The sequence below is a fragment of the Motacilla alba genome, chromosome 2 (genome assembly GCF_015832195.1).
Source record: "Motacilla alba alba isolate MOTALB_02 chromosome 2, Motacilla_alba_V1.0_pri, whole genome shotgun sequence".
Lineage (NCBI taxonomy): Eukaryota > Metazoa > Chordata > Aves > Passeriformes > Motacillidae > Motacilla > Motacilla alba.
The window spans coordinates 134,336,890-134,363,995 of NC_052017.1; the positions used below are offsets into that span (position 1 = coordinate 134,336,890).

The 27,106-nt window shown below is 38.7% G+C and overlaps 2 protein-coding genes across 3 annotated transcripts; one reads left to right on the plus strand and one right to left on the minus strand.

Moving 5' to 3' along the window:
* Positions 1 to 2,066: 2,066 nt before the first annotated feature.
* Positions 2,067 to 8,972, minus strand: LOC119696975 (translation initiation factor IF-2-like). The gene is made up of 3 exons (XM_038126936.1): positions 8,961 to 8,972; positions 6,925 to 7,413; positions 2,067 to 2,264 (listed from the first exon to the last, which is right to left on the minus strand). Exons 1-3 carry the CDS (start codon positions 8,970 to 8,972, stop codon positions 2,067 to 2,069), a joined length of 699 nt encoding a protein of 232 aa, XP_037982864.1.
* EBAG9 (estrogen receptor binding site associated antigen 9) lies at positions 7,229 to 25,718 on the plus strand. 2 transcript variants are annotated; one of them, XM_038127655.1, is made up of 8 exons: positions 7,244 to 7,392; positions 13,156 to 13,329; positions 14,245 to 14,342; positions 17,688 to 17,766; positions 17,989 to 18,147; positions 20,079 to 20,186; positions 21,207 to 21,298; positions 25,188 to 25,718. In XM_038127655.1, exons 3-8 carry the CDS (start codon positions 14,260 to 14,262, stop codon positions 25,306 to 25,308), a joined length of 642 nt encoding a protein of 213 aa, XP_037983583.1. In that variant the 5' UTR covers positions 7,244 to 7,392; positions 13,156 to 13,329; positions 14,245 to 14,259; the 3' UTR covers positions 25,309 to 25,718. The 2 variants fall into 2 exon arrangements, with proteins under 2 accessions (XP_037983582.1, XP_037983583.1); XM_038127654.1 differs by lacking the exon at positions 13,156 to 13,329 and having other exon boundaries at positions 7,229 to 7,392; positions 25,188 to 25,717.
* The last annotated feature ends 1,388 nt before the right edge of the window (positions 25,719 to 27,106 follow it).

Below are 27,106 nucleotides of genomic sequence, written 5' to 3' on the forward strand. Positions count from 1 at the left end.
AGCCTATCCCTCAGGCAGGTCCTGAGGGGTCTGAAATGCACAATGAGGTGAAATTTGTTTGATTCTAATTTGTTTGATAATTATTCTCCCATGAAAACTTCTCTATATTGACATAGTCAGTCAAAAAATGCTACAAACCAATGACATCACCAATAATTTCTGCTGGGATGTCAAACATCTTAGATAGAATGATTTTGCTATCATAGGTTTTTCCAATTTTTTTTGGGGGGGAGGTGGTACTATTTATCTTCTTTTTCCTCATTCCTTCTTCATTCTTGTTTACTGCCATAATATTTCAGTATGGCCCTTTATCACTTGGAGAACAAGTACATCTAAAGTCTGTTTAAATCCAGTAAGATGCCACCAGTGCTATTACAAAATATTTGCTGTTTCTCATTTCTCTCTGGAGGGTCCTTTCAGATGACAACGCTGCACTGTCTCATCTATGCCATTATCTCATGGAATATGTTTAATTGTAGCAATTATGGCACCTTGAGAGTTTGGTTTTAACTTAGTCATTGAGTTTTCACCAGAGCAATGAAAAATATCGAGTGTTTCTACCTGCTGGGTCTTTTTGGGTTTATTTAAATTTCTAAGTATTTGCAATTGAAATCAGAGTTGTGTTCTACTTGGCCTGTTTTTCTCAGCTATTCATTTTCCAAAAAAGAAACAGCTGTGGCTCCAGAGCCAAATGTGTAATGACTGGGGCTCAAAATGAGGAAAAACAAATTCCTTTCCTCATAAATAATTTATATTTCACCACTTTGGTGTAATAAATAGGTTAATTGGTATTCTGCTTGGAATAACAAAAATCCTTATCTCACTTTATATTTCATATTTACCGTGATGCTTTCCATTTGAACAGTATTATTCTTAAAAATGTTTTTTTATGTTTAGCTTTTGACTAGTGATTTAGTAACAGATCATAAAAAAGTCCCTCTAAGAACTCCGCTAATTTCTGTTTGTTTGAGTCACTAGGAAGAGGTATCCATTCTTTCAGTCAGTGATCCTGAGGTAAGATATAAAGTTGATGTTGATCAAATCTGTGTTTGGCAGCCTGAGGGTGAACACAGAGCAAGCTGGCCTCTTCTGCTTGCTGGCTCTCATCCACTGCCTGCGTACAAAGTCAGCACAGCGTTGGGCTTTTGCATCTAGTGCTCAGGGCAAAAGCAACACAACTCCCTGGAGTGCAATGACACTGGAAATAGCAGGGAAAAACTCTGTATCTGCTTCCAAGGGTTTTTTGAATACATATGAGCAGAGATGAGCACAACACTGATCCTAGCTTTGTATGCTGCATTGGTGAGGTTGATGCTCAGCTTGCAATTTTGAAAGGAAGTAGGAAAAAATGGAGCACTGAAAGAGAAAATGGAATTATCAAGGGGTAGCTTTGCTGGCTAAGCTTGAAAAATGTCCCAGTGTTATCCTATTGAAAAGAAATCTGACACAAAATTTGGTTGTGATGTATCATAATCTTCTCAGGGAGAAAGAAGGAAACAAAAGAAACTTTAACTGAGAAAGGATTAAAGAGTGCATGGAAATAGAAGTCAAAATCCAGATTTAAAAGAACAACTGGTTAATCACTAGAACAAACAGTGAAGAAGTGTGGTCTTTGTGAGGGTCCCCACATGAGGGAAGAGATGAGAATCTGACTCTGTGTTCTCAGAAGGCTGATTTATTATATCATATTATATTATATTAGAAGAATACTATACTAAAACGACACTAAAGAAATAGAGATAATGATACAGACAGAAGGCTTAACAAGAATGAATAATAAAAACTCGTGACTCCTCAGAGCCATGACACAGCTGGATGGTGATTGGTCATTAAGTCAACACAGTTCACATGGAACCAATCAAACATGCACCTGTTGGTAAACAATCTCCAGACCACATTCCAAAGCAGCAAACACAGGAGAAGAGAATCAGATAATTATTATTTAGATTTTTCTCTGAGGCTTCTTAACTTCCCAGGAAAAGAAATCCTGGTGAAGGGATTTTTTAGAAAATATCATGGTGACAAAGAAGTATGGTGGAGCCTCCATTTTTCAATGCTTTCCTGAGTTAATCAAACTTTCTTGAAATCCAGGGAGCATAAATAGGTGAGTACTGTAACTGGCAGAAGTTGTTCAGTTTCTTCCAGAAGAAAAAGGAAAGAAGAAACGTTTTCCACAAAGAGAAATGCTGCTTTAGTTGAACATAAGCATAAGTTGTTAGCCCCCAAACAAGGCGTAGCTGGGTGGAAGGCATTGTCCTTGGAAGCTACAATGGAAGAGGCAGTAAAAGTTAAGCATTAAAAAATCTTTTTTTTTTGTAAACTGGATTGAAAAATGCTGTCTCTAGCTAATCTGTTAACATTTTCATGCACATCTCATTCTGAGCTAAGTTTCTGCCAAAAGCCTGGATCAATTTGCTAATATTTGAGTTGTTCAGCTTACATTTCAAAATATCTGTTGATGCATATTTTGCAGGAGGAGTTTAATGAAATAGTCAAAAGTCAGAAGAGGACTGTTCTTCCTTTATTGAATGAAGATCAAAAAGAGTGTGATCTAAGCCTGGTTTCAGCCTACTGACTGCTGTAATGATAAATATAAATTAAAATGCTTCCTCAGTATCATGAAGTGAACAGGAAAACTTGATAATCACAAGTTAAGCTGAGTTGGAAGAGATCCACACGGATCATCAAGTCAAAATCCTAGCCCTACACAGGACCATTGCCAAGAATCACACCACGTGTCTGAGACTGTGGGACAAATGAACTCCGTCAGTGGTGCTGTGACCACTTCCCTGGGGATCCTGTTCCAGTGCCCAGCCACTCCCTGGGTGAAGAACCTTTCCCTGATGTCCGGCCTAAACCTCACCTGACACAGCTTCAGGCCATTCCCCCAGGTCCTGTCACTGGTCACCATAGAGAAGTGATCAGTGTCTGCCCCTGCTCTTTCCCTCATATGAGGAAGTTGTATAATGAATGAAAAAAGGTATTTATTTTACTTCCTCATAGCTCTTCTTTGGTTGCTCTCTCCTTAAGATTGTAGGTACATGAGGTTACACAGTTATATTCAAAATGAGCTGTTGGGTTTTTCCCTCATCAAAACTGGGATCTAGTTTCCCAGTCCAAATTTTACTGAGACAGTAAGGTTTGTCTGAAGCTGTCATTTTTTTTGACTAATTTTGGGAACTCAACATTTCCAATGGCCATTTGGTCTTGGCACACTGCTGTTCAAACAAGAATGCAAGTTGAAGTTTTTGGGCTACACCATAGGTCTTTTTTGCTGAACTGATTTGTTTTAAAATGGGAAAAGCAAGGACTCATTATTAATATTTTTCTATCAAGTTCTTTTCCTAACTTCAGAGTATTCCTGCTTGAAATTAGACCATTTGATCTGGCAAAGGACATGAATTAAAGGAACCTGCATTTCCTAATTTGTAGAAATTCCTCTAACAAATGCTGAAATATGAAGAAACAAAGAACAGCTTCATTATTCTCTCCCCTCAAATACCAACCAAGTAACCAACCAACCAACCAAGCAACAACCAAAATCAACCCTTGAAAGAAAATAATTTGCTTTCCTAAATGCTTTTTCCAATAAAATTTCATGATGTTCTGTTTGCATGCTATGCCCTCTCTCTCCTGTTTTCTTGCAACTAATACAATTGCAGGCATGCGTGCACACACACACCCCCATGTAAATAAATATTTTTATAAAGCAACATGCTAGATACTCAAGTATTCAGAGGATTTGAATTCAAATGCTAACATGGTGCCTAGGATCCAGTTTCTGAAAACTTCAACTTAATGCATTTTTTTTTCCTTATAAGAACAAGAGGCAGGCTGTGTGTGTAAGTCAAGATTACTTAATGGCTACCTATGACAGGATGGAAGGAAGATTTTCTGTTAGTGATGAAGTGATAAATTGGGTGCATAAAAAAAGAGGTCCCATTATCCTCTACTGAATTTTGAGTTGAGAAATATGAGTAATAGTGCAGGGACAAAGAAAACGGGATTTTGGTACCACTCCTACCATCTATTCTGCATATTAACTCATCATATTAAATACAGAAACATCTCAGCAGAAGGACAGGAGAACCCAGGATAATTTCTTCAGGAAATTACTCAGCACTAGGCTAAAAATCACACATTCCTTATCACCTCTAAGTTCTTACAACACTGAAAAAAACCAGCCTGCCTGTTTCAACATGGGGTGGGTATTCCTCTAGGCTGACTGGGGATTCTGCCTTGTAAAACATCCTGTCAGCTGGCCAGGCTCCAGTGGGAAGGTCAGTGCCTCAAAGGAGAGAGAATCCCTGAGACATTCTAGTGGTGCAACAAAACTGCTCAGTCCAGCAGAAGACCAGACCTACACCGTTGCCTGAGCTCGGGGAGACCTAGACAGTCACTGCTGCTCTTTGGCCTCTTTTGGCCACTGCTTCCAAAAAAGCTGCTTGGAATGTGCTCCATTTCAAAGTAACAAATATTATTTTTATACATTATATGCTCGCTGAAAGTCAGTTTGTTGAATTTTCTTATAAAGGTCTCTTACCAGAAGATCACTGGTCTGGAATTTTCCTCTACAGGGTATATCAAGCTTGAGTGGTAATAAGGGAAGGAATTTAAGATATGACAGCAGAGGCAGAGGAGTACAGTTTCAGCCAGAAACACCTTTAGAGAAGAAAAGGGGCTTTTGTGACTGACTACTTGGCTACTTTGGTCATATTTTCACCCAGGCTAGGATACACTTTTGTCTAAACTTAGGCAAATTATTTGGACAATACTTAGATATTACACCAAATATGTGCTCAGGAATACTACAAAGGAATGGAAAATGTATCAAACAATGGAACTGCCTCTTCTCATCTGGAGTCTCAAGACATTTTAATGATTGAATTTGTAGCAGCAGTGTATAAAATTACTTCTGAATTTTACAGTAAAAATCTGCATTTTTTTCTGTGGCCAGAACTATGAAAATTCTACTTTTACCAGAATCAAACACTTGTTGAAGGTAAAATTTATTCCGTGAATGTAAAACTTGAATTACTACAAAATGCATCAGGAGTGTGATTGAGGAAAGGTACTCTTAGTTAAAAAGCTATTTGTAGCTTTAATAAACCACTTGAGAGAACAAACAAAAAAAATGAAGAGAGTATCCCTTAGGAAGGAGAATTCATATGGAAAAAAGGATTGTATCACTTTTAGATAGAATGAGTTTATTAAGTAGACATGAATATATCAGGATAATGGAACTATCAAACTTTGAAGGGAGAGAAATTGCCATAGATGTAAAAGAAGTGACATTAGCACTCTTGCAAATTGTCAGGTAATGTGGTTTAACATGTTTAAGTCTTAATATCTGTAAAAGATATTAAAAATATATAGTTCTCCAACAAACTTGATTAGTTTACTGTAGCAGTACTGCATTCAATATGGCAATGAAATACCCAAGACTATAGGAGAACTCTTTAGAAAAATTAACAGAGCCAAAGGAATCCAAGTTTAAAACATCACAGCTGGGGGCTTATGACATTTTTGAACAATGAAGAATATACCCCGGTGAACATTGCTTTTAAAAATTAAGATATTTTTATATTACTACTAATTTTGAAACTGCATAACTATGTTTTTAGATAAGATTTATTTTCCATTAGAGGTCAGCCAATTTCCACCATATTTTCATTAATGTAACAGCCACACACAGGCCAGGTTGGTGTGCCTGTGTAATCCAAAAGGTGAAATAAAGGACACCTGAGGAACAGGAGAGGCCTTCTTCAGACGACCACCAAAGAGTGGTGCGACCACCTAAAAGGATGGTGGAGCATGCGTGATGAGGGTGATGATGAGGGTGGAGATACAAGTGTGACAAATTGAAAATGGGACAAGATGGTGATGACATACAGCATAAAAAGGGGAATTGTAGCTTGATAACCTTGTACGTGAGATAGCGGGGGTCCAAAAGCCCTGCGCTCTGTACCCCGCACGTATGCGTGGGTTTTTTGTTTTGTTTTGTTTGCTTATGCATTATTATCAGAACCAAATTATTCCTCATTTCAACCAAATTATATTGTCAATATTGTGAGTGTATTCAATTTTATATATTTTATACTTAATTAAAATTGCTGCTACATTTAATTTTGTTTGGGTTTTTTTGTGATTGGATAATTGGGCAAACATAACAGCCACAATCCTGTCCTGACTTGCAATGTTCTCTACTGATCTTGGACCAGTGCAGACTCATTGGTTTGTCCTTAGATCTGCCTCATCACCAGAAACCTGCCTGGTAGTCTGGACTCTGAGCTGTCCCCAGATCACCCTGCTCGTGTCCTCGCTGGCAGGGTCCTTGCCCCATGGTCAGATATATCATGTTTGGCTCCTTGTCCCTTTGGGGCCTGTTTCCTGATGAAGAGTTGTGGAAATGCAGTCACGGTGTCTGTTGGGGCATGGGAAAAGGGAAATGAAGGAACTCTGATACCAGGGCCTCCTAACAGCCATCATCCTTCATCCATCTCCTCACTGCCCAACACACATAAGGAACACAGCAGCCGAGTAAATCCCATAGCAGGAAGTCTTTATTGGAAGATATTTAAAGACCACACAAAGAACTGAGTGCTACAGCTTGGAGTTGAGTTGAAAGGAGTGCTGTATTATTGCTGTTTTAGAACTGACTAGATTTCCATGGGAGAAAGAGACAAAAATCCCCTCTACTTCACCTACCAAGTGTAACACAACTGGAGGTTTAGACAGAGCCCTGGAATGCCTTAACATTAACCTTAACATAACTTAACCAGCCATTAAAATGGACAAGCAGGTGGTGAACAAACTGGGACACTGGGGTAGCACCTGCAAGAAGCGACTTTAAGCAATGTGTGCTTTTCAGCAACATCCAAATTTACAGCTCAGCATCCTATCGACCACAGAGGAACACCTTACTGCCACGTGTGCAGCAACTCGACAGGGTTGCAGTCCAACTCCTTTTTCCCGCAGATCCCCGGAAGGCCAAAGAGCCGGCTCAGACCCCCCAGCCACTGCGGGGGCGGGAGGAAGGCGGGCGGGGGAGGTCGCGGACCGCTGGCGGGCGGGGCGGGCCGCGGGCAGCCTAGCACGGCTGTGCCCCAGCCCCAGCCCCAAGCGCTCGGACGGCGCCGGGCGCCCACGGCCCGAGCGGGGCGGTCGGAGCGGAGCGCTGGATGAGGGGTGGCCGGGGCGGAGCGCTGGATGAGGGGCGGCCGGAAGGGGCGGGCGTGTCTCCCGGGTGACGGGGCCGAGATGGCGGCGCGCGAGGCGGTGGCGGAGCGGCGCGGGCCCGGCTCTGGATGAGGGGCGGCCGCAGGCTGCGGGAGCGGCCGCCTCGGCCCCTGGAGCCCCGCGACCCCAGGCGAGGCCTCTCCCCCGGGGCAGGTGAGCAGGAAGGGTCGGTTCCTACGCCGCCGGGTGCCGGTTCCGCCTTGCTGGGGCAGGGGCCCGGTCTCGGCGCCTTCCCTCCCGGGGCAGAGCTGCCCGCGCGGTTCTCCCGCGGCAGCGCCGCCGCCCCGCTCTGCCCCGAGCTCGGGGCGCTCCGGCCCCGCGGCCTTCGCCCAGCGGCGGGGCTGCTTGGCCGGCCCGGGAGCGCCAGGCCCGCGGCCTCTGCCCGACCGGTCGGCGCCTCTTCCGGGGCGAAGTGGGGGACATCTCATGGGTTGCGGAGAACGTGATGTGGCGGACCAGTAGATAGGCAGCGTTTGGGAACTGAGGGGCTTCGCACCCTATGGGAAGGGGCGAGGGTACATGGCCTGTCAGAACTCGTGGCGGGACGGTATTGCTTGGGGTTACCTACTGTTTACGCCGACGGGCAAATTTAATAATACATAGAGTGAAAATTCCTTAGCACGCTTTTAAATACTTGAGAATCTCTAACAGCTCACAGAAAAATTAAGTGCTAATATTTGGCTTCAGTGCTGTCTCTAATAATATTCAAGACTTGGCTGGTCAGTAGAATGGTAGGGTGCTGCTATTTGGTCATGAATTCACAGTGTAAATGCCGGAGTTGCATCTCTAATGAAAAATGGCATAGCTTGCTGCTTTATAGCTCTATGGAATTACACATGTGCACTGCAGAGACTTCTTTAGGCTGTCTTGTAGTTTCATTGTTTGTAAATAGCTGGTTCTCGTTAAGACAGGCATTGCAAGATGATTTTGTCGTAGTAACAATGAGTGTGTTAATTTGTTGTCTCTAGCATTCCATGTACTTACAGAAAACTTAGGTCCAGGATGGCAAATAAGGAGTGGAACAGAACTGGGGTCTCTTAAACTCTGGTTCTATGTCTGAGAACTTCAGTTTTGTGAAGTGAGTTACGTGAATTAGTGCATTATGTAAAAGACTTGTTGCAAAGTTATGAAGTGAATGAAGTTGCACTGTGGTCTCGCAAGATTGCATTACTTCAAGCTGTGTTCTGTATGCTGGTTTTCACAAGACAGTGGCATATATAGCTAAGGAACTGTCACAGAGTAACTGATCATTCGGTAGGCATAAACTTTCTATCTTAGCTAATATTACCTTGAAGAGTAGAATTTATTGTAATTCAAGACAGCTTCAGGAGTTCACATTAGTGAGATTGCAGCTATATTCAGTTTCTTGGAGACGAAGGGGTGAGATGTGGTGGTATTAATGTAGAAGTTTTATGACTCCAGGAGTAACATGTTTAAAAAAGAGTTGAAACTGTGTATGTTGTATATCAGAGTATTTAGTGTCTAGAAATAACTCAGGAATTGCCAGCAGTCACCAATTTATAGAGAGACAGACATTCTGTCTTGACTTTCATTATCTTCTGCAGCTTTCAATAGTATCTCTTTCTGGATTTGAGTGCCTTGGATGACTTTACTCTGCCTGGGATTAATATGAGTGAGCTGTCTTCTGTCCCACCTACTTCAACTGTCTAGTTAGGGTATTTGCACTGAAAGTTGGAACATCAGTGTTGAAACTACAGTACCTTTGCAAACATCCCACAGTCACCTACAGTTAGAAAGAGGAGATGCCCCCTGATCTTCCCTTTTCATTGTGCTTCTCTCCCTAATGCCATAATAGCATGGCTTTAGGGTTCAGTCATGCTGCTACTTAATGTATCTATTTATCAAACTCAGTGGTCACGATAGAATTTTTTCCCTCCACATGTGTTCCCAATATTATGTTTCTGTGTAAAGTGATGAAAAAACCAAGAGACTTAAACAAATCAACTGGGAAGAGGGCAGTGGAACCTCTTTAGTAGGCTACAGAGTCATGGTTGCTGTCTTTGAAATGCAGGAAGTGCTGGTTTTGTCTTTCAGTACCTGATTGAAAACTGTTCTTGAATCATTATGTTGTCTTTTTTAAAATTCAAAGTGTATTTATACTTCTTGTAACATACATGATTTGGAAGAGGGTTTATGTGCTTGAAAACGGGTTTTTTGTCTGTATCTACTAATCTTAATAAAATTCCATCTCCCTATAAACCTACTTCTGATCTTTGATGTGGCAATTCTACTAGAACTTCATACAGGATCCCCTTTTAAGAAAGTCTGTCCTTACCACTGAAACTTTGCTAGGGTATTGGCAGCTGTTCTAGTGACAACAAAAGCACTACTGAATGGATTTTTGGTGCTGAAAAATGTAAACACTCAAGGCCGTGTTAGTCTTTAGTACTAGGAAATTAATTTCTTGTTTTGCTTTAGGAGGGTGAAGTGGTTTTGGTGTCTCCTTATGTAAATTGGAGGGGAGCCTTTCACTATCGGACAAGTTATTTTAAGCATTATCGTCTGGTTATTTATCTAGCTGCGTTTAATATGGGCTAAAATCACTGATTCCAAGGTGTGTTCATGCTTACATTCCAGAGTTATAAGTGAGCTGATGTGAAAGAAAGCTGATGTGGCAGTAAAAGATGAGTTCACTAGCAGGAAACAAGTTTCTAAAGTAATTTTAGTGCCCCAAAGTGACCTTACTTTAGAACTGACTCTGTAGAAATCCTGTTTAAATGGTATTTGTGTGTACAGTTAGATATGAAAGAGGAAGTGTTTCTCCAGGTGCCAGTGTGCTTATTGTACAGTGATAAACAGTGAGAGTCTTGTTTATTGCACCATAGTTGATTAACCAGTCCGCCTCAGGGTGGACTGTGCTGGCTGCTGTCAGTGAAGTCAGAGGTGCCAGGAGTTCTAATGAGGCTGCTGTTGCAAGCTGTAAGCCAAGTAAAAATGTTCAGTAAAATTCTGAACTTTGCCTCCCTTCATTCTATTTCCTCTATGGGTCCCTAAAATGTTTGAGTTTCCTCATTCTTCTGACTTGGTTCTAAAGTGTATAACATCTCGTGGCTTTTGTCTTTTAGTCCTTTCTGGGCTCATGTTCCATGTGAACACCTGTTGTGATTTTTTACCAGTGGAAGACAGTATGAGATGCACAAGTCAAACTCCAGCTAAATTTGGTGTCTGTTACAGAATTGCTGAGTTGACCTTGAGTATTAAATTGATTTGGATTAATGTCTTGATTTATTTGCTTGTTTATATCTGTTGTAATGGAAGTTCATTTGACCCTAAGTCTCATAAATGTAACAAAGCAATTCCAGTAGTGGGAGGGGGAAATCTATCCTGTTTTATAAATGGAAAGCTGAGGTATGAGGTGTGATACACAGAAGGATGTACCAGGCTGGCAGACAATCCTTATCAGATTTTCTGAATTTTAGTCCAGTATTTCACATTTGCTTCTATCTGTTAAGAAATGTTTTAGGATTCTTGTTGTAGCTCTGCAACTTTGCATTATGTCTCTGTCATCCTGTGTTATAATTGACTGCAGATACAGTTGTGGTTCCTTTTGGGATTGTTTATCAAGGAAAGGCTTAAGAAGAGAAAGAATGTTGTGGTCTGCCATTTAGCATTACACTGCTCAGTATTTTTCCCAGGAGAAAGAGAAGGTACATGGCTGTGCTTCTTTCCAATGTCTGAGAAAGATAGACAAGAAAAGGATGAAACAGCTGTTTCACTTCACAAGTTTAGTGTAATGGTATCGTATGAATTAAGTTTGCAGTGAACTGAGGAAAATTTGGTTTCTGTGTACATCTGTATTCATACAACTACTTCTGAATATAAAATGGTTTACCTTGAGAAATTTAATTAACATAAAAAAACTCCCAAGCACAAAAGAACCCAACCCCAAAAGGCACCAAACAAAACTCAAAACCTTCAGCAAACCTTTATTTTTTCAGGTAGTGCTGTTCTTAGAGCAACAATGCACATGTTTCAAGTGCTGTTTCAGACAAAGGGGAGAATGCTTGACTTCTCCTTACCTTGAGACAATAATTAGTTCAAAATTGTGTTTTAAATAAATTTATAAAAATAATATTTATTAAATGAATACATATATACTGTTTCATATCATAAATAGCAGTATGAAAAGCAGGTACATTGAGGAAAGTTCTTTTTAGAGGTAAATGATTGCTAACACTACTATGGCTGGCTGATAGCATATTGTTGACAAAACTCTGGTTGTGCATCTGACAGTTTATAGTGTAGGGAACTTAACTGGGAAGACTGCAATCAATGCTGAGAAAAAAGGTGGGCAAAGCAGTACTTACTATCTTAAATCATAGAGTCACTAAGGTTGGAAGAGACCTCCAAGGTCATCAAGTCCAGCCTTTGAAGGGCCTAGTTCTAGCTCAGCTGAAATGAAATGAGGCTCTATCACAAATAGGTTAACTGGCCATATGTCTCATTGTAACTCTGAAATCTTTGCCTGACACATGGAAAGTGCAGAGGTGCAAGTTATCTGATTGTCATAGGCATAATGATAGCTGTTGAACTCTGCCAAATGGGCATTCTGGTGATACTGGAAATATAGTCACTCTGATATGGGAATGACCTGGGAAATGGATTAACTTTTGGTGATTAGTTCTTGTGGACTTCACAAGTCAGAGTTCTTGTGGATTATGTTTTTTTCCAATTGTTTAACTTTATATTGAAAACTCAATACAGTGTACAATTCGATATATGAAAAATGGTGAGTTTAAAACTGGGCTCATTTATATGTACACATATAAATGTATGTATTGGTAACTGACACACTTAAACATTTTTCTGGTTTTAGTTTTGCACTTAGTAATCTTCCTAGTTCCTTGACTTTAGGCATAAACAATATTGAGTTTGCAAAGGTTTTTGGTGGCTTCCTAAAACAACCTTCTCAGTCAGTAGTTAGGAGTTTTTTAAGTTTCGGGTCTGTCGGTACTGTCCAGTGTAGCAGTTAGATAGCCTGAATGAGGGAAAAGTGCTTTACTCTTGCTAATATTGAGTACTGCTCCTTCCCTCCTGCCCCCCAAGCTGATAAAAGAGTGAATTCTGGTAGAGTGGAGTGAGCTTCTAAACAGGCTTCCTTTCAGAAAAGATGTACCTTTATAATAATTTTAGCAGGTCACATGCTCTTCATGCCTCACATCCCAGGCAGATAACTTCTAGCTGCCTTTCCTAAAAATAACACTTTCTTTCACCAATTCAGTAGTAGTTTGCAATAATTTCTACCTTTAGGATAGAGAACATTCCATCTTATTACTGTTCACTTTTCGTTCACTAACTTCCATTATTTCCTAATCATTCAAATTCTTGACTGATGCATTCTTCTATAATCTAGATATTGTCAAATTGCTCATTCCAAAGGTAAGGAAGTGCTTGAGCATAATATGAAATGAATAATGGTCCAGTCTTTTAAACTAAAAGCTAAATATGTTGGACAATGTCTGTTCTTGCTTCTTTGTGGGAACTGACTGCTTTCTAATTCTGTTAGATAAAGAGCCAATTCAACCTTGTATAAAGTTCTCTACATTTTTAAGTCTCCCATGGAATGAAATATGATAACACAAATGTTGAAGTAGAGGTGACACATGTCCTATGAAGCCTTTCTCCTGAGCTTGATAGTGCAGTCTGTAATTTGGTGGTTTCTACTAACTTAAGCCTTCCATTTATAGTAAAAGGGCCTGTTTATTAGCTCCTGTGTGATTTTTCAGTAGCAGAAAGTCCTGTCCTGAACTACATGTAAAGCACTATTTCCAGTACTATATTACTACAGTGTTAAATAGTAGTTACATTATCTAGCAAATGAGCACCAATAAAAATACATTTATGCTCCGTGAAGCTCACAAATCCCATTGTGTACCTTTTTAATAAAATCCTCAGGACAGTATTGGAGCAGCCTACCTAATGATCCACCTACCTGACTCTTCCTAACTTAAAGCCTGGAATAAAAAGTGATTTAAATGCCATAGCATATTTGAAATCAAGCTATCCTTCCATGGAATACTCATGGCCTGAGGAAACTGTCACAGGGCTGCCTTCTCCTCTCACCAGAAGGTATGTTAAACTTGCAACAGAATATGTTGTTACAAGTGTAGATGTTTATAATGCAAAGCTATTTCTGAAGCCTAACCTCTTATTCTTTACTCTGAAATGTTCACCTATAGAAGAGAAAAGGCATCCTTGAATTCCAGCAGATTTTTCTGAGTCAGTCTGTAGCTATTCAAGGTGGTGTGTTGGAATGATGTGATATGATAAATATAAATTCTCTAGGTTATCAAATTGGCACTGAAAAAATAGCTACAAACAGGAGTGGCTTCAGCCAAAGATGAATTTTTTCTTTTCTGTGTTTGCTATCATGATCCAGTCAGGCAGAGAATTATCAGTAGCTCTGTGGGTTAGCTGGTGCAGTAGTTCACACAGATGAACACTCTTTCTCTGATGATGATTTTTCAGTGAGACTAGTTCTAAAATAAGCAGTGTTCTCACCATACATTTCCATCAAAATGGAAGGTAAATTTAAACAGCTAATTTGGGAGTTTTACTTAATGACTAAATCTATAATTTGTATATGCATGATATGCCCAAACAAGCAAGAGCTTTTCTCTGATGAGTACTCTGTTTTGCACTGCCAATGTTCAGTGCCACTGGTAGTGTCTGAGACAGATCAGCTGCACAGGCACTGCAGATGGTTACCTACACTTCCTCTTTAAGAGTGTCTTTAGCTTTGACTCTACCTGTGATTTTGTGCTGTTTCTTTAAAGGTCATATATATTAGATACTTGTATTACTTACATCAGTGAAATATCCTCATAGTAGGCAGGTAGCATCTTTGCTCCAGGTACCTGCACTCTTTCCTTGCATTAATACAGTTTCACGGACTGCTCCTAGCTTAGTAGCAACTAAGGCAATTGGCTTTAAGTACTGTATAAAGTTTTATAATCCTCTGCATCTAACTTTTTTCTTTTGCAGGAAGGGTTTCTTACCATGGCCATAACACAGTTTCGACTCTTTAAAGTCTGTACCTGCCTGGCAGCAGTGCTTTCTTTCATTAAAAAGTTAATATGCAGGTAAACAAGTCTTATTTAATTTGGTTACCTTTTTTATTTCAATTACAGGTTCTTGCACTTCTGCCCTTCCCCCAGCACCCAGCCACCACTTTTACCAGCTCTGATTTTACTAATTGCAAAACAATCAACACAGATGAAAACTAAATCAAGTGAATTCTTTAATTTGCTATTTGTTCAGAGTTCCAAAAGTCTGTGTAGTGTATTTGTGAGTGTATTTTGTTGTATGGTAGCTGAATGAGGTTTTGTAAACAGCTATGACAGGGTTTAAAAATGGCTTTTAAAACTATTCCATGTCAAACTTCAAGAAAAGCTGTGCTGCACATTTTTGAAAAGTACTTAGCAAGTGACTTTGTGTTTTAAGAGATTCAGTTAATGGGAGCATCCACTCTGACATCAGTCTGAAGGCTGTCATTACAAATGTAGGCAATTCTCATCCTGTTTGTCAAAAAACAGTTGCCTGAGACTTCAGATTGTTTTGCCTATTGAAGATTCTTTCAGAAGTTTGGAGGACAGTGATTGAAGTTCAAGGGAACGGCTTTTTTTTTTTTTTTTTTCTTTTTAATGATGAATAATGGTTTGTTTTTTACACTCTTAAGTCATATGTGGTGTTTTTTTGAGTTGTAGGCTTGTGAATCCTGAAGTATAGTACTTAGAAGCAATCTAAAAACCCTCAAGAGTTAACGTGGAGTACTAGAGTTCAGTAATACAGTAGTAGAGTACCTGAGGCAATTCTTGGCACTGTGCTGTCTTAGGAACTACTGAGCTTCCTGCCACTTTTGCAGCATGTTGTTTACATAAACAAATACTAATCTAGAGAAATGTATTCTCTTTTTTTGTATGATGACAACTACTTTCCCGGTGAGGATTAAAGTGTATGCAGAATATGTGGTAGACACAAAATAACTATTTATTTCCTATTCACCTTTACCTATTCCAAGAATAAGAGGAAGCTCTTGAGTTGTTGGTAAATTCACTTACAGATCTAGTGAAGTATTAAAAAGATATATTTTAATGCTGCATAAAATTATATAGATGTCAACCTTAGTTCTTTAATTTGAATTCCAAATTAAATTAAGAATACTTGCTGTTCAAGTTCTGAGAGAAGTCAAAACACTGAGTTGATCATAACTTCTGTATTATGTAGATCCTTCATTTCTCTAATGATATTTTTATAAGCAGATAATTGTTTTCTAAGTGTAGTGACAGTATTTTCATTCTTTTTTCCAACTTCTGAATGACATATTATCTTGAAATGAACAGCTGAGAAACTGCTTCAGCATACATAAAGTAGAAAACTCTTTATTTGCTTAATAACAATTAGTTGAAGAAATGAAAATTAAGTCTTTCACATAAGCAAGTCAATGGATAAGATTAATTCAGACCACCAAGTACAGATGTTTCTTCTGTTCACTGTCATCTGCAAAGTGTAGTTTGATAGATTTTGTTTTCCTGTAATGCACCCCTCCATATAACTATGCCTAATTATCAGCAAATGTGATTTAATTAAATGTGCATTTTAATTCAATGGATATGAGCTGGTACTTACTTAGATTACATAGTTTACATTAGGTTTTCATTTGAACAAGTGCCTGTAGAGGTTGTGCAACTTTCTAGGCAGCATAGAGCTTACATATAGTACTAGTCCTTAGTTAAATCTCTTCTTGATAAAAAACAGACTGCCTGAATCCAGTTTTCAGGAAATAAAATGAGATGAAACTTCCTTCCATTTAAAATCTCTATCTCCAACTGAGAAATCTGAATGCTGCTTATTAGTAAGGAGAAACAAATCCAATAATTCTTGAGGCATTTGGCATTCAGTATCTAATGGTGGCTGTGGAGCAGCTGTTCCTATAAGGATCTTGTTCCCTTCCTAGAGGAAGTGGAGATCTGTGGAGATCTTCCTTGGTGCTGCTCTGTGTACTGTATTCTGTCTGATGTTGTGTGACAAAAGCTCTTTCCTCCTACCTCCAGCCCTGTTAATGTAACCATTTTGACTTGATTAATGTTTGTTACAAGCCGCTTGCTTGTCTCATAGATCATAGAGAGAAAGTCAGTGCAGAAGTGAGGTCTTGTAATAGTATTAAATGTAAATAGTATTAAGGATGTGTATGTTGTAGAGGTCTGAAGGAGGATATTTCCAAGCTTGGATTTCCTTTAGAGATGCCAAGTAAATCTTGTCAACCAGAAGTCTCTAATGTGTTTGAGGGAACAGTGTTTTCACCTTCCTTTACCCCTAAAATCTGTTCCTTTCAAGCTTGAAGGAACAGTTTATAAAGGGAGTTAATTAAAGAGTTAATTATATAAAACTTGAAAATTAGATTATAACATCTGACCTCTTCTAAAGAGAAATATTGGTCTAGAGTAAAAAAAAAATCTTTAGTCACTCACTAGCATACAGTAGAAGTCATATTACAAGCAATTCAGCTAACCAGTTGATAGTATGTTCTTTAATACTAAAACTAATGGATGGAAACTAGAAATTGAAGTTTCCTAGTTTATTCTCATCAGTAGTAAGAAAAAACCCATTAAATTTTCCAAGCTACATAAGGTCAGTTACATGACTGCTGTAGGAGCTTACATTCTTTGTAGAAAATATAAGTGTGAGTCTGAATTGCATTCTGTTGTGTTGTAAGGTGTTAAAATACAGTGAATGTCAGCTAAGAATATTTTAATTATTCTGATCTTTGTACATCATGACGTAGATATCTAGGTGGTTTATTTGCAATGCATTAGTGTTGTTTTCAATTAAAATTATTTTGTATGGTTGCTGAAATGCGTTGAAACAGTATTCTTTGAGTAGAAGCAAGAATCAAATTAAAGCTATTAACTTGCATAATCGTGTATTACCTGTGTTTAGACTTTGAAGAAAAAAGAACTTCAGAGGGACTTTCAAATCAAGCAGCTCAGAAAGCTATTTGTTAGACACAGCTTAAAATTTAGGACAAATAGAAAAATTTCTCATTTTACAGTAGAAATGGTTCTTTGGTAATTATAGATTGCTAGTGCTTGCGTCATAAGCACTGACAATCTAAAAATTGTGACTGAATTATGCAGAAGAGTTAGTCCATTTTCTTATTTCTTAGAAGTATTTCTCGTCTTTTTCACTGCAATTAGAAAAGTAAATTGCACTTTTATATTCTTGTGAACACAACTTTCAAATCATGATGAAATTCCTTTGCTTAGCAGACTTTTAGTGGCAGTAGTTAATACAAAGGTAATTGAAGCACTAAATGTTTTAGCCATGACTATTTGCAGTAGTGCTGTTCTCAGACTTCCCTTTTTGTTTTTTTTAAACTTAGTGCTCATGTTTTCAGAGCTTGGAGGAATCCTACATTTTTTTTTCAGGTCTGGAAGAGGGCGAAAGTTAAGTGGAGACCAAATTACTTTGCCAACCACAGTGGATTATTCATCTGTTCCTAAGCAGGTAATTGTTAAAGTGGTAGGTGACTTAATCCCTTAACAGGGTGATTATAGAAGTCCTACAATATTGAATTGGTATATATCCAAGAAATATATCATATAATGTGATCTATGTGAAAGATATAATAATATGTGATACAGTATTAAGTATATATCTCAGCAAGATATAAAAAGACAAGTTTTTACCTGCAGGTAATATTAATTTGTACCATATTCTTATATTCAGCCTGAAGTAGAAGACTGGTCTTCATGGGATGAAGATGCACCTACAAGTGTGAAGATTGAAGGTGGCAATGGTAATGTGGCTGCTCAGCAAAATTCTTTGGAGCAAATGGAACCTGATTATTTCAAAGATATGGCACCAACTATAAGAAAAACTCAAAAAGTAAGTATTACATTTTCAACTATACTTATGGAAGGTTTTCCCTGCTTTAAAATAAAAGCAAGTAAATTGGCAACTTACAGAAGGTGCTATTGGTAAATGAGAACAGATGTTGGTGTGTAGTTTATCTTGTTGAATGTTAAGACCTTTGAGATCTTAACAATTGTGATGCTATCACATGTTTACATATGTAGTGTTCATGTTATTAGAAAATAATGAATAGTTTCATACTCTAAAAGTTCTGGGAAGTATAATGTGAGAACCCTCTAGTCATTTGTGCTCATATCGTTATTTGAACAAAGACATTCAGTGTCTTGCTCTATTGAAGTCTGAGGGAGCAGCCCTGTTGTTTCAGAAAACAATGGTTAATTGTTTCACCAAGTTATACTGGGGAGGCTGGAATTAGGCAACTGATATTTCAAAATAGCTTGTTCTTCAAATATCCATTTTTACTGTGGAGACAAGACAGGAGGGCATCTCTACAGGAGCATCAAGGTGTAAATAAATGCTGATTAAAATCTGGTGTTTGCAGGTTTTGTTTCTATCTGCGAATCTTTCAACCGGGTACTTGCAGGCCTTTGAGTCAATTTGAAAAACCTCACAAGTACTGGAATAGGTTACCAGAGAAGTTGTGCAGCCTCCATTTCTGGAATTTTTTTAGCCCCATGTGGATAAGCCCAAAGTACTTTCATCAGCCTTAGAGTGACAGTGGTTTGAGGAGGAGATTGGATTACAAACCTCCTGAGGCCCCTTCAAACCTGAATCTTTCTGTGACCATATGAACTGGAGGTGATTCTGGTGTCAGCTTTCTGTACATTCAGGATCTGCAGTATCCTGTGGACTAAATTCTTCTAAGGATTTTGATCTCCCAGAATCTGAGGATAGAAGAGGGCTAGGGAGAGGTAGATTTCTTCTTTATATCTACTGACATTTTTTGCCTCATAGAATGAGCTTCAGATTCAGAACAAAATTAGGGAAGAGTCCATGCTAAACACTGGGTTTATATTAAATAAATCTCTAGAGATGACTGCAGGCACTGTAAAGAACATCTCGGTTAACTTGGCCAAATTAACACCATTCAGTATGAATTTGTGTTTATTTCCACTGAATGTCTCAATATAAACCCTGAGATCTGAGGTACAGTCTACTCATGTTGTCACTCATCTATGCTGAAGTATTTGGAAATAGAACCTCAGTCAAATAACAGTCTGTCGCTGCTCAATAAGGTTGTCTAGTCCTGTTTCCTTTCTTGCATTGGTACAAGCATACAAGCAGTGGAACTGTGGATCTGCCTCATTGGGAAGCAGAAGAGGCTTGAAGTAGGCTAAACAAAGTTTGTGACTTGAGGTCAAGACAAGTGAAAAGGATATGAAAGGATCTTGGCAGCTATTTTGGGAAAAGCACTGCTTTTCAGCCAAACCAGTACAGAGCTTTACTGGTTAATGTTGACAGAGAATTTGCAGCTATTGGAACTGCACAGATATTGGAGTGGTTGAGAGAGCTGACATTGCAGTGCAGTACAACTGTGCAGACTGTACTGTCCTCAAAAGTAGTACCTTAAAGTGACCTTTAAGGTCACAGAAGCAGGATTTCTCCAAGCAATATATCATATAATTGGTAGCTTTTATGAGTACTGGGAGATGTGTCTGTTTGATCTGTGATTCTTTGTGCCCATTCTCTGTCTTGATACAGTCACAGGTTTCTATGTGACTAAAGAAAAAGCTTGTGGGGGTAGGAGGAGTTCTTGACTTTTGCATTAGTCTTTTACTTACAAGTTCATTTGGCTGTGCAGCTTTAAGAACCTGGCCAGGTTTAAGACACAGTGAGATGCTGTGTACCTGAACTTTCACGGGCACAGAGTTATATGATCACCAAGGAATCTCTGCAGTGCTTTAATCTACCAATTTTTTGTTCATTTTTTTTAATATTTTCAGATAGTTATTAAAAAACGAGAGCCTTTAAATTTTGGGATTCCAGAGGGAAACACAGGATTCTCTAGCAGATTAGCAGCCACACAAGATATTCCTTTTATTCACCAATCTGTAAGTATGCTTTAAGTTTTGATCTTGTATTTTTCAGTTAAATTGTATTCTCTAGTGGAAGGAATCGTCTGCCTAAGGTGTGCATTGTGGGGAGTAATTGGAATAGTCAGGGATGTAAATTGTTTTAAAATTGAGTGAAGAATGAAGTAGTCCAATATGTTCTGCTGAGAAACTTGACAGATCAGTGATAAAAAGGTAAGAAGCTTCCATATACTTGAAGGCTTGCACATCTGCTAAAGCAATGAACTGTAAGTTTTGGATTTTACACAGTAAGTTACCAACCAAAGAGTAGAAAGCTTTTTTGAAAGCCTCTAAGTTACCCTTGCTTTATTGTTTTCGACCCATTTTTAATCTTCTGCTTCTCTCTTCCTTTTTGTATAGGGATTGTAATGTAGCAGTCTCCTAATTTTTGCTCCTTAGCCTTTGAAAAAATTGTCTAGTTGCCTAACAGCCTGGCCAGTTAGCAGGAGTTACTCTCCCTCCCTTGCTCTTTGCCTTTTTTAACAGTGTTTCTCTTTTCATAAACATTGTGCACAAAAAGGTACAGGCAGGAAGCAGTACAGAATGGTCATACCACCTCCTTGCACTGTCCTTTATGAAAATAGTTCAGGAAAGGACTTTTAGTGAGTAAAAGTGTCACTCAGCTGATACTGGACATAAAAACATGTGGATGTATGTGTTGGTTTGTTCATGCAACTGCCAGAAATCTTTTACACTATCCATATAATCTGCTCAATCTATCTTCCTCTTGCTAAAAATGCACTCTGCTACTTCCTTCCTGTCTTTGTCCAAAAAACCCTTTGACAACTGAAAAAAACTCAGTATTATTGCAGGAAAAAAAAGCATGGACAATAAGATGAGAAGCACTGTCATACCTCAAATATTTCTGTAAGTCTGAAGCATTAAGGTTAAAAATAAATGTTAAGGAAACTTTGCTGTCATCAAGGAGCTGCTCTGGCAGTCACACACAAGTGTTTTATCTAATTTTTCCATGTGCTTAGAACTTCTCTTTTGTTTCAGCCGGAACTGGGAGACCTGGATACTTGGCAAGAAAATACAAATGCCTGGGAAGAAGAGGAAGATGCTGCTTGGCAGGCAGAAGAAGTTCTTAGGTAACTGAAATTAATATAACACTATGTAAAGGTTTTACATGTAAAAGAATCACATTTGTTTATTTGACACCTTTGTGGTAAGTGCCAAGAATTGTTAAACACCTCTTAAGACAAATTATTTTTATGCATCTAATCTCTGTGTAACTGGTACTCACCAGAAGACATTTTGGATCTAATTAATTTAATAAATGAGATAGTAGAGGGGAATCTAAAAATTACTAGAACAGTACATTAACGCGTGAGCATGCAGGTGCTAAAAAAATGATGCCTCACCACTCCCAACAACTTATTATGTTCAGATCACATTACTTGATTAGGTAAAATACCACTTGATGTCCTTATAAAAAGTATCACAACCATGTGCTTAAGGTAGAAATAGTTCAGGATAGAAGGTGAAATGATAAGTATGTTCTTGGAATCCTTGTAGGAGTTACGCTTTTCTAATTTAACTAAACTAGTTGATAAGGCTGAATGTAAAATCAAAGTCTTGCACAAAGTTAGTGTGAATACTTCAGCTGTTCAGTTTGTTCTTTTTTCTTTCCTTTAAAGGGGTATGGAGAGTAGAGATGCAAATAAAGTTCAAGTTAATCATACACAATGATTTGAACTGGTAGTGACTTACAGTTACATCAAACTTTATTGCTTGCTACATTGTCAGGTAACCAGCCTCAGATAGCTTTAGCTTCCTAGGCTGTTGTAATTCTACTCACTTAATTACAAGTACACGGTTTCCGTGGTCCACTAGTGATAATACGAAATAAAGATATGATATAGTCAAAAATCATTCTAAGGAAAGTAAGTATTGTGGGGAAGAGAAAAGAGGAATCCGATCAAGTATTTATTTTAATGTTTTGAAAAATTTGCATTTTCTATCTGTGGAATAAGACAAGAGGGAAGTTGCCAGCTCATTTTCATTGTGCTAATCATAATTAGAATTTATTCAATTTATTATCTCTGTCAGTCTTGTTTTGCAGCAGCTTAACATGTGAGAATAGGGTTGTAATGCAAATATTTTTGTATCTGTGTGAACATTCTAGTCAATACCTTGCTTGTCTTTTTTCCCCCCCCCCTTTATTTTTTTCAACTTCATTACTGTTTCAGGTTTTGTACTGAAGTACAAGCTTTGTGATATGAAAGATGTGCTTTTGGGCTGTTTTGTTTCCACAGATAGTACTTTTTCCTGTAAAGAATATCAATAGACTCAGTAAGATTTTTAATAGCTAGGGTGCAGTCTACTGAGACTTAAATGAAAGACAATGAAAACACTCTTTTGTTTGTTTGTTTTTTACAGAGAATGAAACAACTCCTTTTGTTACTGCAGAGGCTGCATTGTATTTATTTAACCCTTGCCACATTCCATTACAAATGGTCTTAGGAGTATCAAAAGTAGTACTCAGGCTTTCTGAAGCAGCAGTTTGTCATACATAGATTAGCTACTAAAAATTACCTGGTGTATGTATATGCCAGTTTATTCTTGGAGTGTAAAAATTGTGCAGTGAATTTTTCCAGGATGGTCAAAGTTATAGTGTTTGACAACTGTCAGGTTCATGCTCTAGAATACTTAGGAAGAGCAGTCTTTTACATGGTGATAGCAGTGGGGCTTCCCAAAAGCTTTAATTTTTCTAAGTGTCATGATATTTGGTTGAACCTATCCTAAAGATTTCAGCCTACCATCTTTACTGTTGAAAGGGTTCAACTCAACTGGTGACTTCTCATAGGATTTCTTTTTGGCCTCACTAAAAAGTATCAAACTGCAGTTGTTATAGAAGGGATGTGTGTCTAAATACTTCCAGCAGATAAAACATGATTAGAACTCCAGATGTCTGTGGCTTACTTTGTCCAGCTATGGCTGGCTACCTCAATACAGCTGGTCATTATGTAAGCTGCATCCCAGCTGGGTGAAGTAAAACCTTTGTTTTATTCATGACACAGAAATAACAATGTTTATCTGTAAATGAGTCAAGTCCTGGCTGATTTTTAGCCAGGACTAAATGATAGAAAAATCCCGACTGGGTTTAGTTTCTCTTGTAGTAGACATCACTGGTGTCTTTAACATCTGACATTTAACATAAAACTTAAGCATAGTACTGGTCAGGCCTGGCTCTGTTTTCAACAGAGTGTAGTAAGGAAGTGCTGTGGAGTCTCTTCTTAATGATAGGAGTCTACATCTTGATCTGCAAAATGATCTGAACATCCTGTGGCCACTCTGGTGACTTAATGCCTAAGTGTAACACTTGAAAGAAGCTTGTATAATATTTCAGACTGCCAGATAGAGGACAGTCCTCTAATGTTCCGGAGTGTTAATGCTGACTGTACTCCAGTGGTGCTTTTTGAGAATGAAATGAGTGTGCAGAAAAAGTAAGGGTCTCCCTTAGCCTGCTGTGTCTGGTACCTGTGAGTGCTCAGTAAGACCAGAATAGTTTTTGTGTAGTAATGGAGTGCTGATCAGTTATGCAGAAGTGGGCTGTGTCTTGCTAATTAGCAGTGAAGACTCTATCCTATGGCCTCTCTGGTGAGTTTATGTATAAGCATAACAGCTGAAATGAGCACATATAGGAAGTCAAATGTTCCCTGAAATTAAGGCATGCAGAAAGTGCTGAAGAGTAGGCTATCAGAGCCTGAGAAGTTCCTGTAGTCTCTTTTTTCCCCATTTTCCACAGGTTCTAGGCTGGGATACACTGAAATTTTCCAGTCAGTGGTGAATTGGTTTAGTGAATGACAAACTGCATTTTCAGTTAACTTAGCTGAAACTTAGTTTCTTCTGCAAATTTTAGATACCTATGTACAACTTCAGACTTTATATTACCAACAAAGTTTTTATCCCAGTGGAAGCAGTTAAGCTCACACATTTTTAGTTTCTAACAACTTCTTGTTGGTATTTTTGTTGGCCAGTCTCTGTGTCTAAGGCGAGGTGAAGGTCTCTCTCTGGGCAGAGCCAAGTGCAGGTTCCCAGACTGTAGAGGGCGCAGAACCACTGCTGTGCGCAGGAGCTCCATGTCCCGCGGGTCATCCCGGGGAAAGAAACAGGAGCTGCCACGATCCCTCCCTTCAGAACGGCACGTGAACAGCAGCATTAACACCATGTGGCTTTTTGGAACTTTACTATCTCTGTATATTGGCTGGTGAAGAAGCACAGTGCTTCTTCCCTTCTGCATCAGTTCAGATATGTGGGAAATAATAAAAATCTGCCACTGTAATGTGGCAAATATTATTACTCTGCATATTGCTAGACTGACAGCTCTGTCAGCTATCAGGTAGCTCTGTCAGCTATCAGGTACAGTAATGGGTGACAATCTCAAAAAAATCCCTAAACCAGCAAAACCTTAAAACTTATGAGCTGCTGCTGAAAGTATTAGATAGATTTTTAGGTTTTGCTGTAGGCCTTACATCTGTCCTGTACTCTCACTGATTCATTTACTCTGAATCTTTGAGAAGCTAGTGGCTTTTAAATTGCTGAATAATTGAAGAAATATTACTGCCTAAAACTAGATTGGATTGGGTTGGATATTGTGAAAAAGTTCTTCACCTGGAGTGTGATCACTGGAACAGGCTCATCAGGGAAGTGGTCACAGCATCAAGCCTGCCAGGATTGTTTGAAGAACACTCTTAGGCATATGATGTGATTCATGGGGATGGTCCTGTGTAGGCCAGGAGTTGGACTTTGATGATCCTTGTGGGTTCCAACTCAGAATATTCTACAATTCTAGATTAATCTGAAAAAAGGGACTTCAGCACAGTAAAAGAAGGACTGTTCTGAGCCTAATGACAATAGACTGATGCTCTGTTTTTATTAGTTATAATAACCTGTGTATTGACAGGAACTTAAGGTACAACCATGCTGAAAATTGAGAGTGTGTTCTTTAGAAATTCATGTTTTCTTTAATTACAGACAACAGAAGATAGCAGAAAGGGAAAAAAGAGCAGCAGAACAACAGCGAAAGAAAATGGAGAAAGAGGCACAAAGGCTAATGAAAAAGGAACAAAACAAAATTGGTGTAAAACTGTCCTAACGGAAGCCACACAGCAATGGCAATGCCAGTGAAAAGAGAATTTCAGCTCCACAAGATACATATTGGTATTGATTTAACTATTTATCGGACTTCAACACACTGCTTGGTTTCAATGCCTTCTTCAGGTCATCTTGGATGCCAGGATTTTCCCAAAATATCTTGAACTACTAGTATGTAGTTCTTAAAGAAGAAAAGCCCCACAGAAAATCATGCCTTGATGGAATGTTTCCTGCAGTAGTTCTTTTCCAGCACCCTTCTTTGCAGCAAGTGATTGACAAGGATGTTGATTAAAAAACACTCTAAATGAACAGCTCAAGCCTAGAGAAAAGAATGTAAATATTGAGTGGTGGGAAATCTGCCTGTATTGTCTGTGCTTACCTGAAATATGTAATTAAACAGTTTTAAAGAACCTTTTGTTTCCTGCCTGATAAAAAGTCTGCTTTTGCTCTTTTATGAAAGTATTTGTAAATACTTGAAAGTTCTCCATGGGAGATCATACTGTGTAGAAGAAGATAACTTATTATGGATGACCTGCAACTCAGAATGTGCTCCTGGTGGGTTATGCAGCTGAACACTGAAAGTGGATTTCTTGTCACTTTGTCACTTGCAGCTTCCTGTGCTCCCATTTTCACTTGACACTGCATTGACTGCCAGCAGTGGCATCACTACACAGGAGTGATGCAGCCTACAAAAGGTTGATGTGAATGTAAGGGAGCATTTTAGTAATTTACTTGTATTGGTAAATTTGTATTTCTAGCAGAAATTCTTATACTTTCTACAGAGAGGAATCCCCACACCTTATAGTCATTGCATAGTTAGCATAATTGAGAAGAAAAACTGTGTCTTCTGCTAATAAAGCTAGTGTGAAAATTCTCAGTTCAGTTACAAGCACTTTTCAAACTCCATTTTTTGCACACTTTCTGTATGTGTTTACTCTGTAATACCCCTGGTTAAACGTGAATGGTATATGTGCAGTGGAAGGCAACAGTGCTTCAATGAAAGAGTTCATTGTCTGCTGGAAAGAGGTAGATGGGAGGGGGTTGGGGGTCTGTGCTTCATCCAGCCCAGTGCTTCAGTGAATGTTTTTTCCAGGTTCAGTTGTGTGGGTGCTATTATCCCTGATTTGTGGGTTGTATGGATTTCTTACCTTATGACAGGTGAGTGACGTCGGCACATTTCGCATATGGGACTTGTTTCCTGTTCATCCAGGAACAGCACAGGAACTGTCCGTTGTAAGAGAATGGGAAGGGGAGGAGGGGGCATGTGACTAGATCTTTCCTGCCTACAAAAATAGAATTCGTAACTAAGTTCTAGTAAGTTCTGGCACAAGTTTTGCTTAGAGTATGAGTAATTGAGAAAACAAGACAGTAAGAAATAATTTTAATGGATTTACTCCAGAGAAAAGTTTTTTTAAAATGTTAAGTATACTTGTCATATAGGTTCAAATCTTGCACAAGTCAGCTGATGTGACAGCAATTTTATGTTAAATTTTGAAATATATTTTGAAGCCAACAATGCCATGCATGCTTTCTGCACAAGTATTCTGGCTGGAGTAGAACAGATTATTTCAAGTGCGGACTTCACTGCAGCAGTATGGCAAGCAAATCTGCCTCTACTACACACCTCCAAAGTATCTGACAAGGGATGGGAGATGAGAAAGTTTATGAATAAGCTTTAAAAACAGTCTGTGTTTGTCCTTTTAACAGCACTCAAGAAGCAAGGAGGTACCAGTCACAATTCTTTAACTATTGCTGACACAGGGCAAGGAAACTGGCTATCTGCTGCTTGTTTAAAGTGA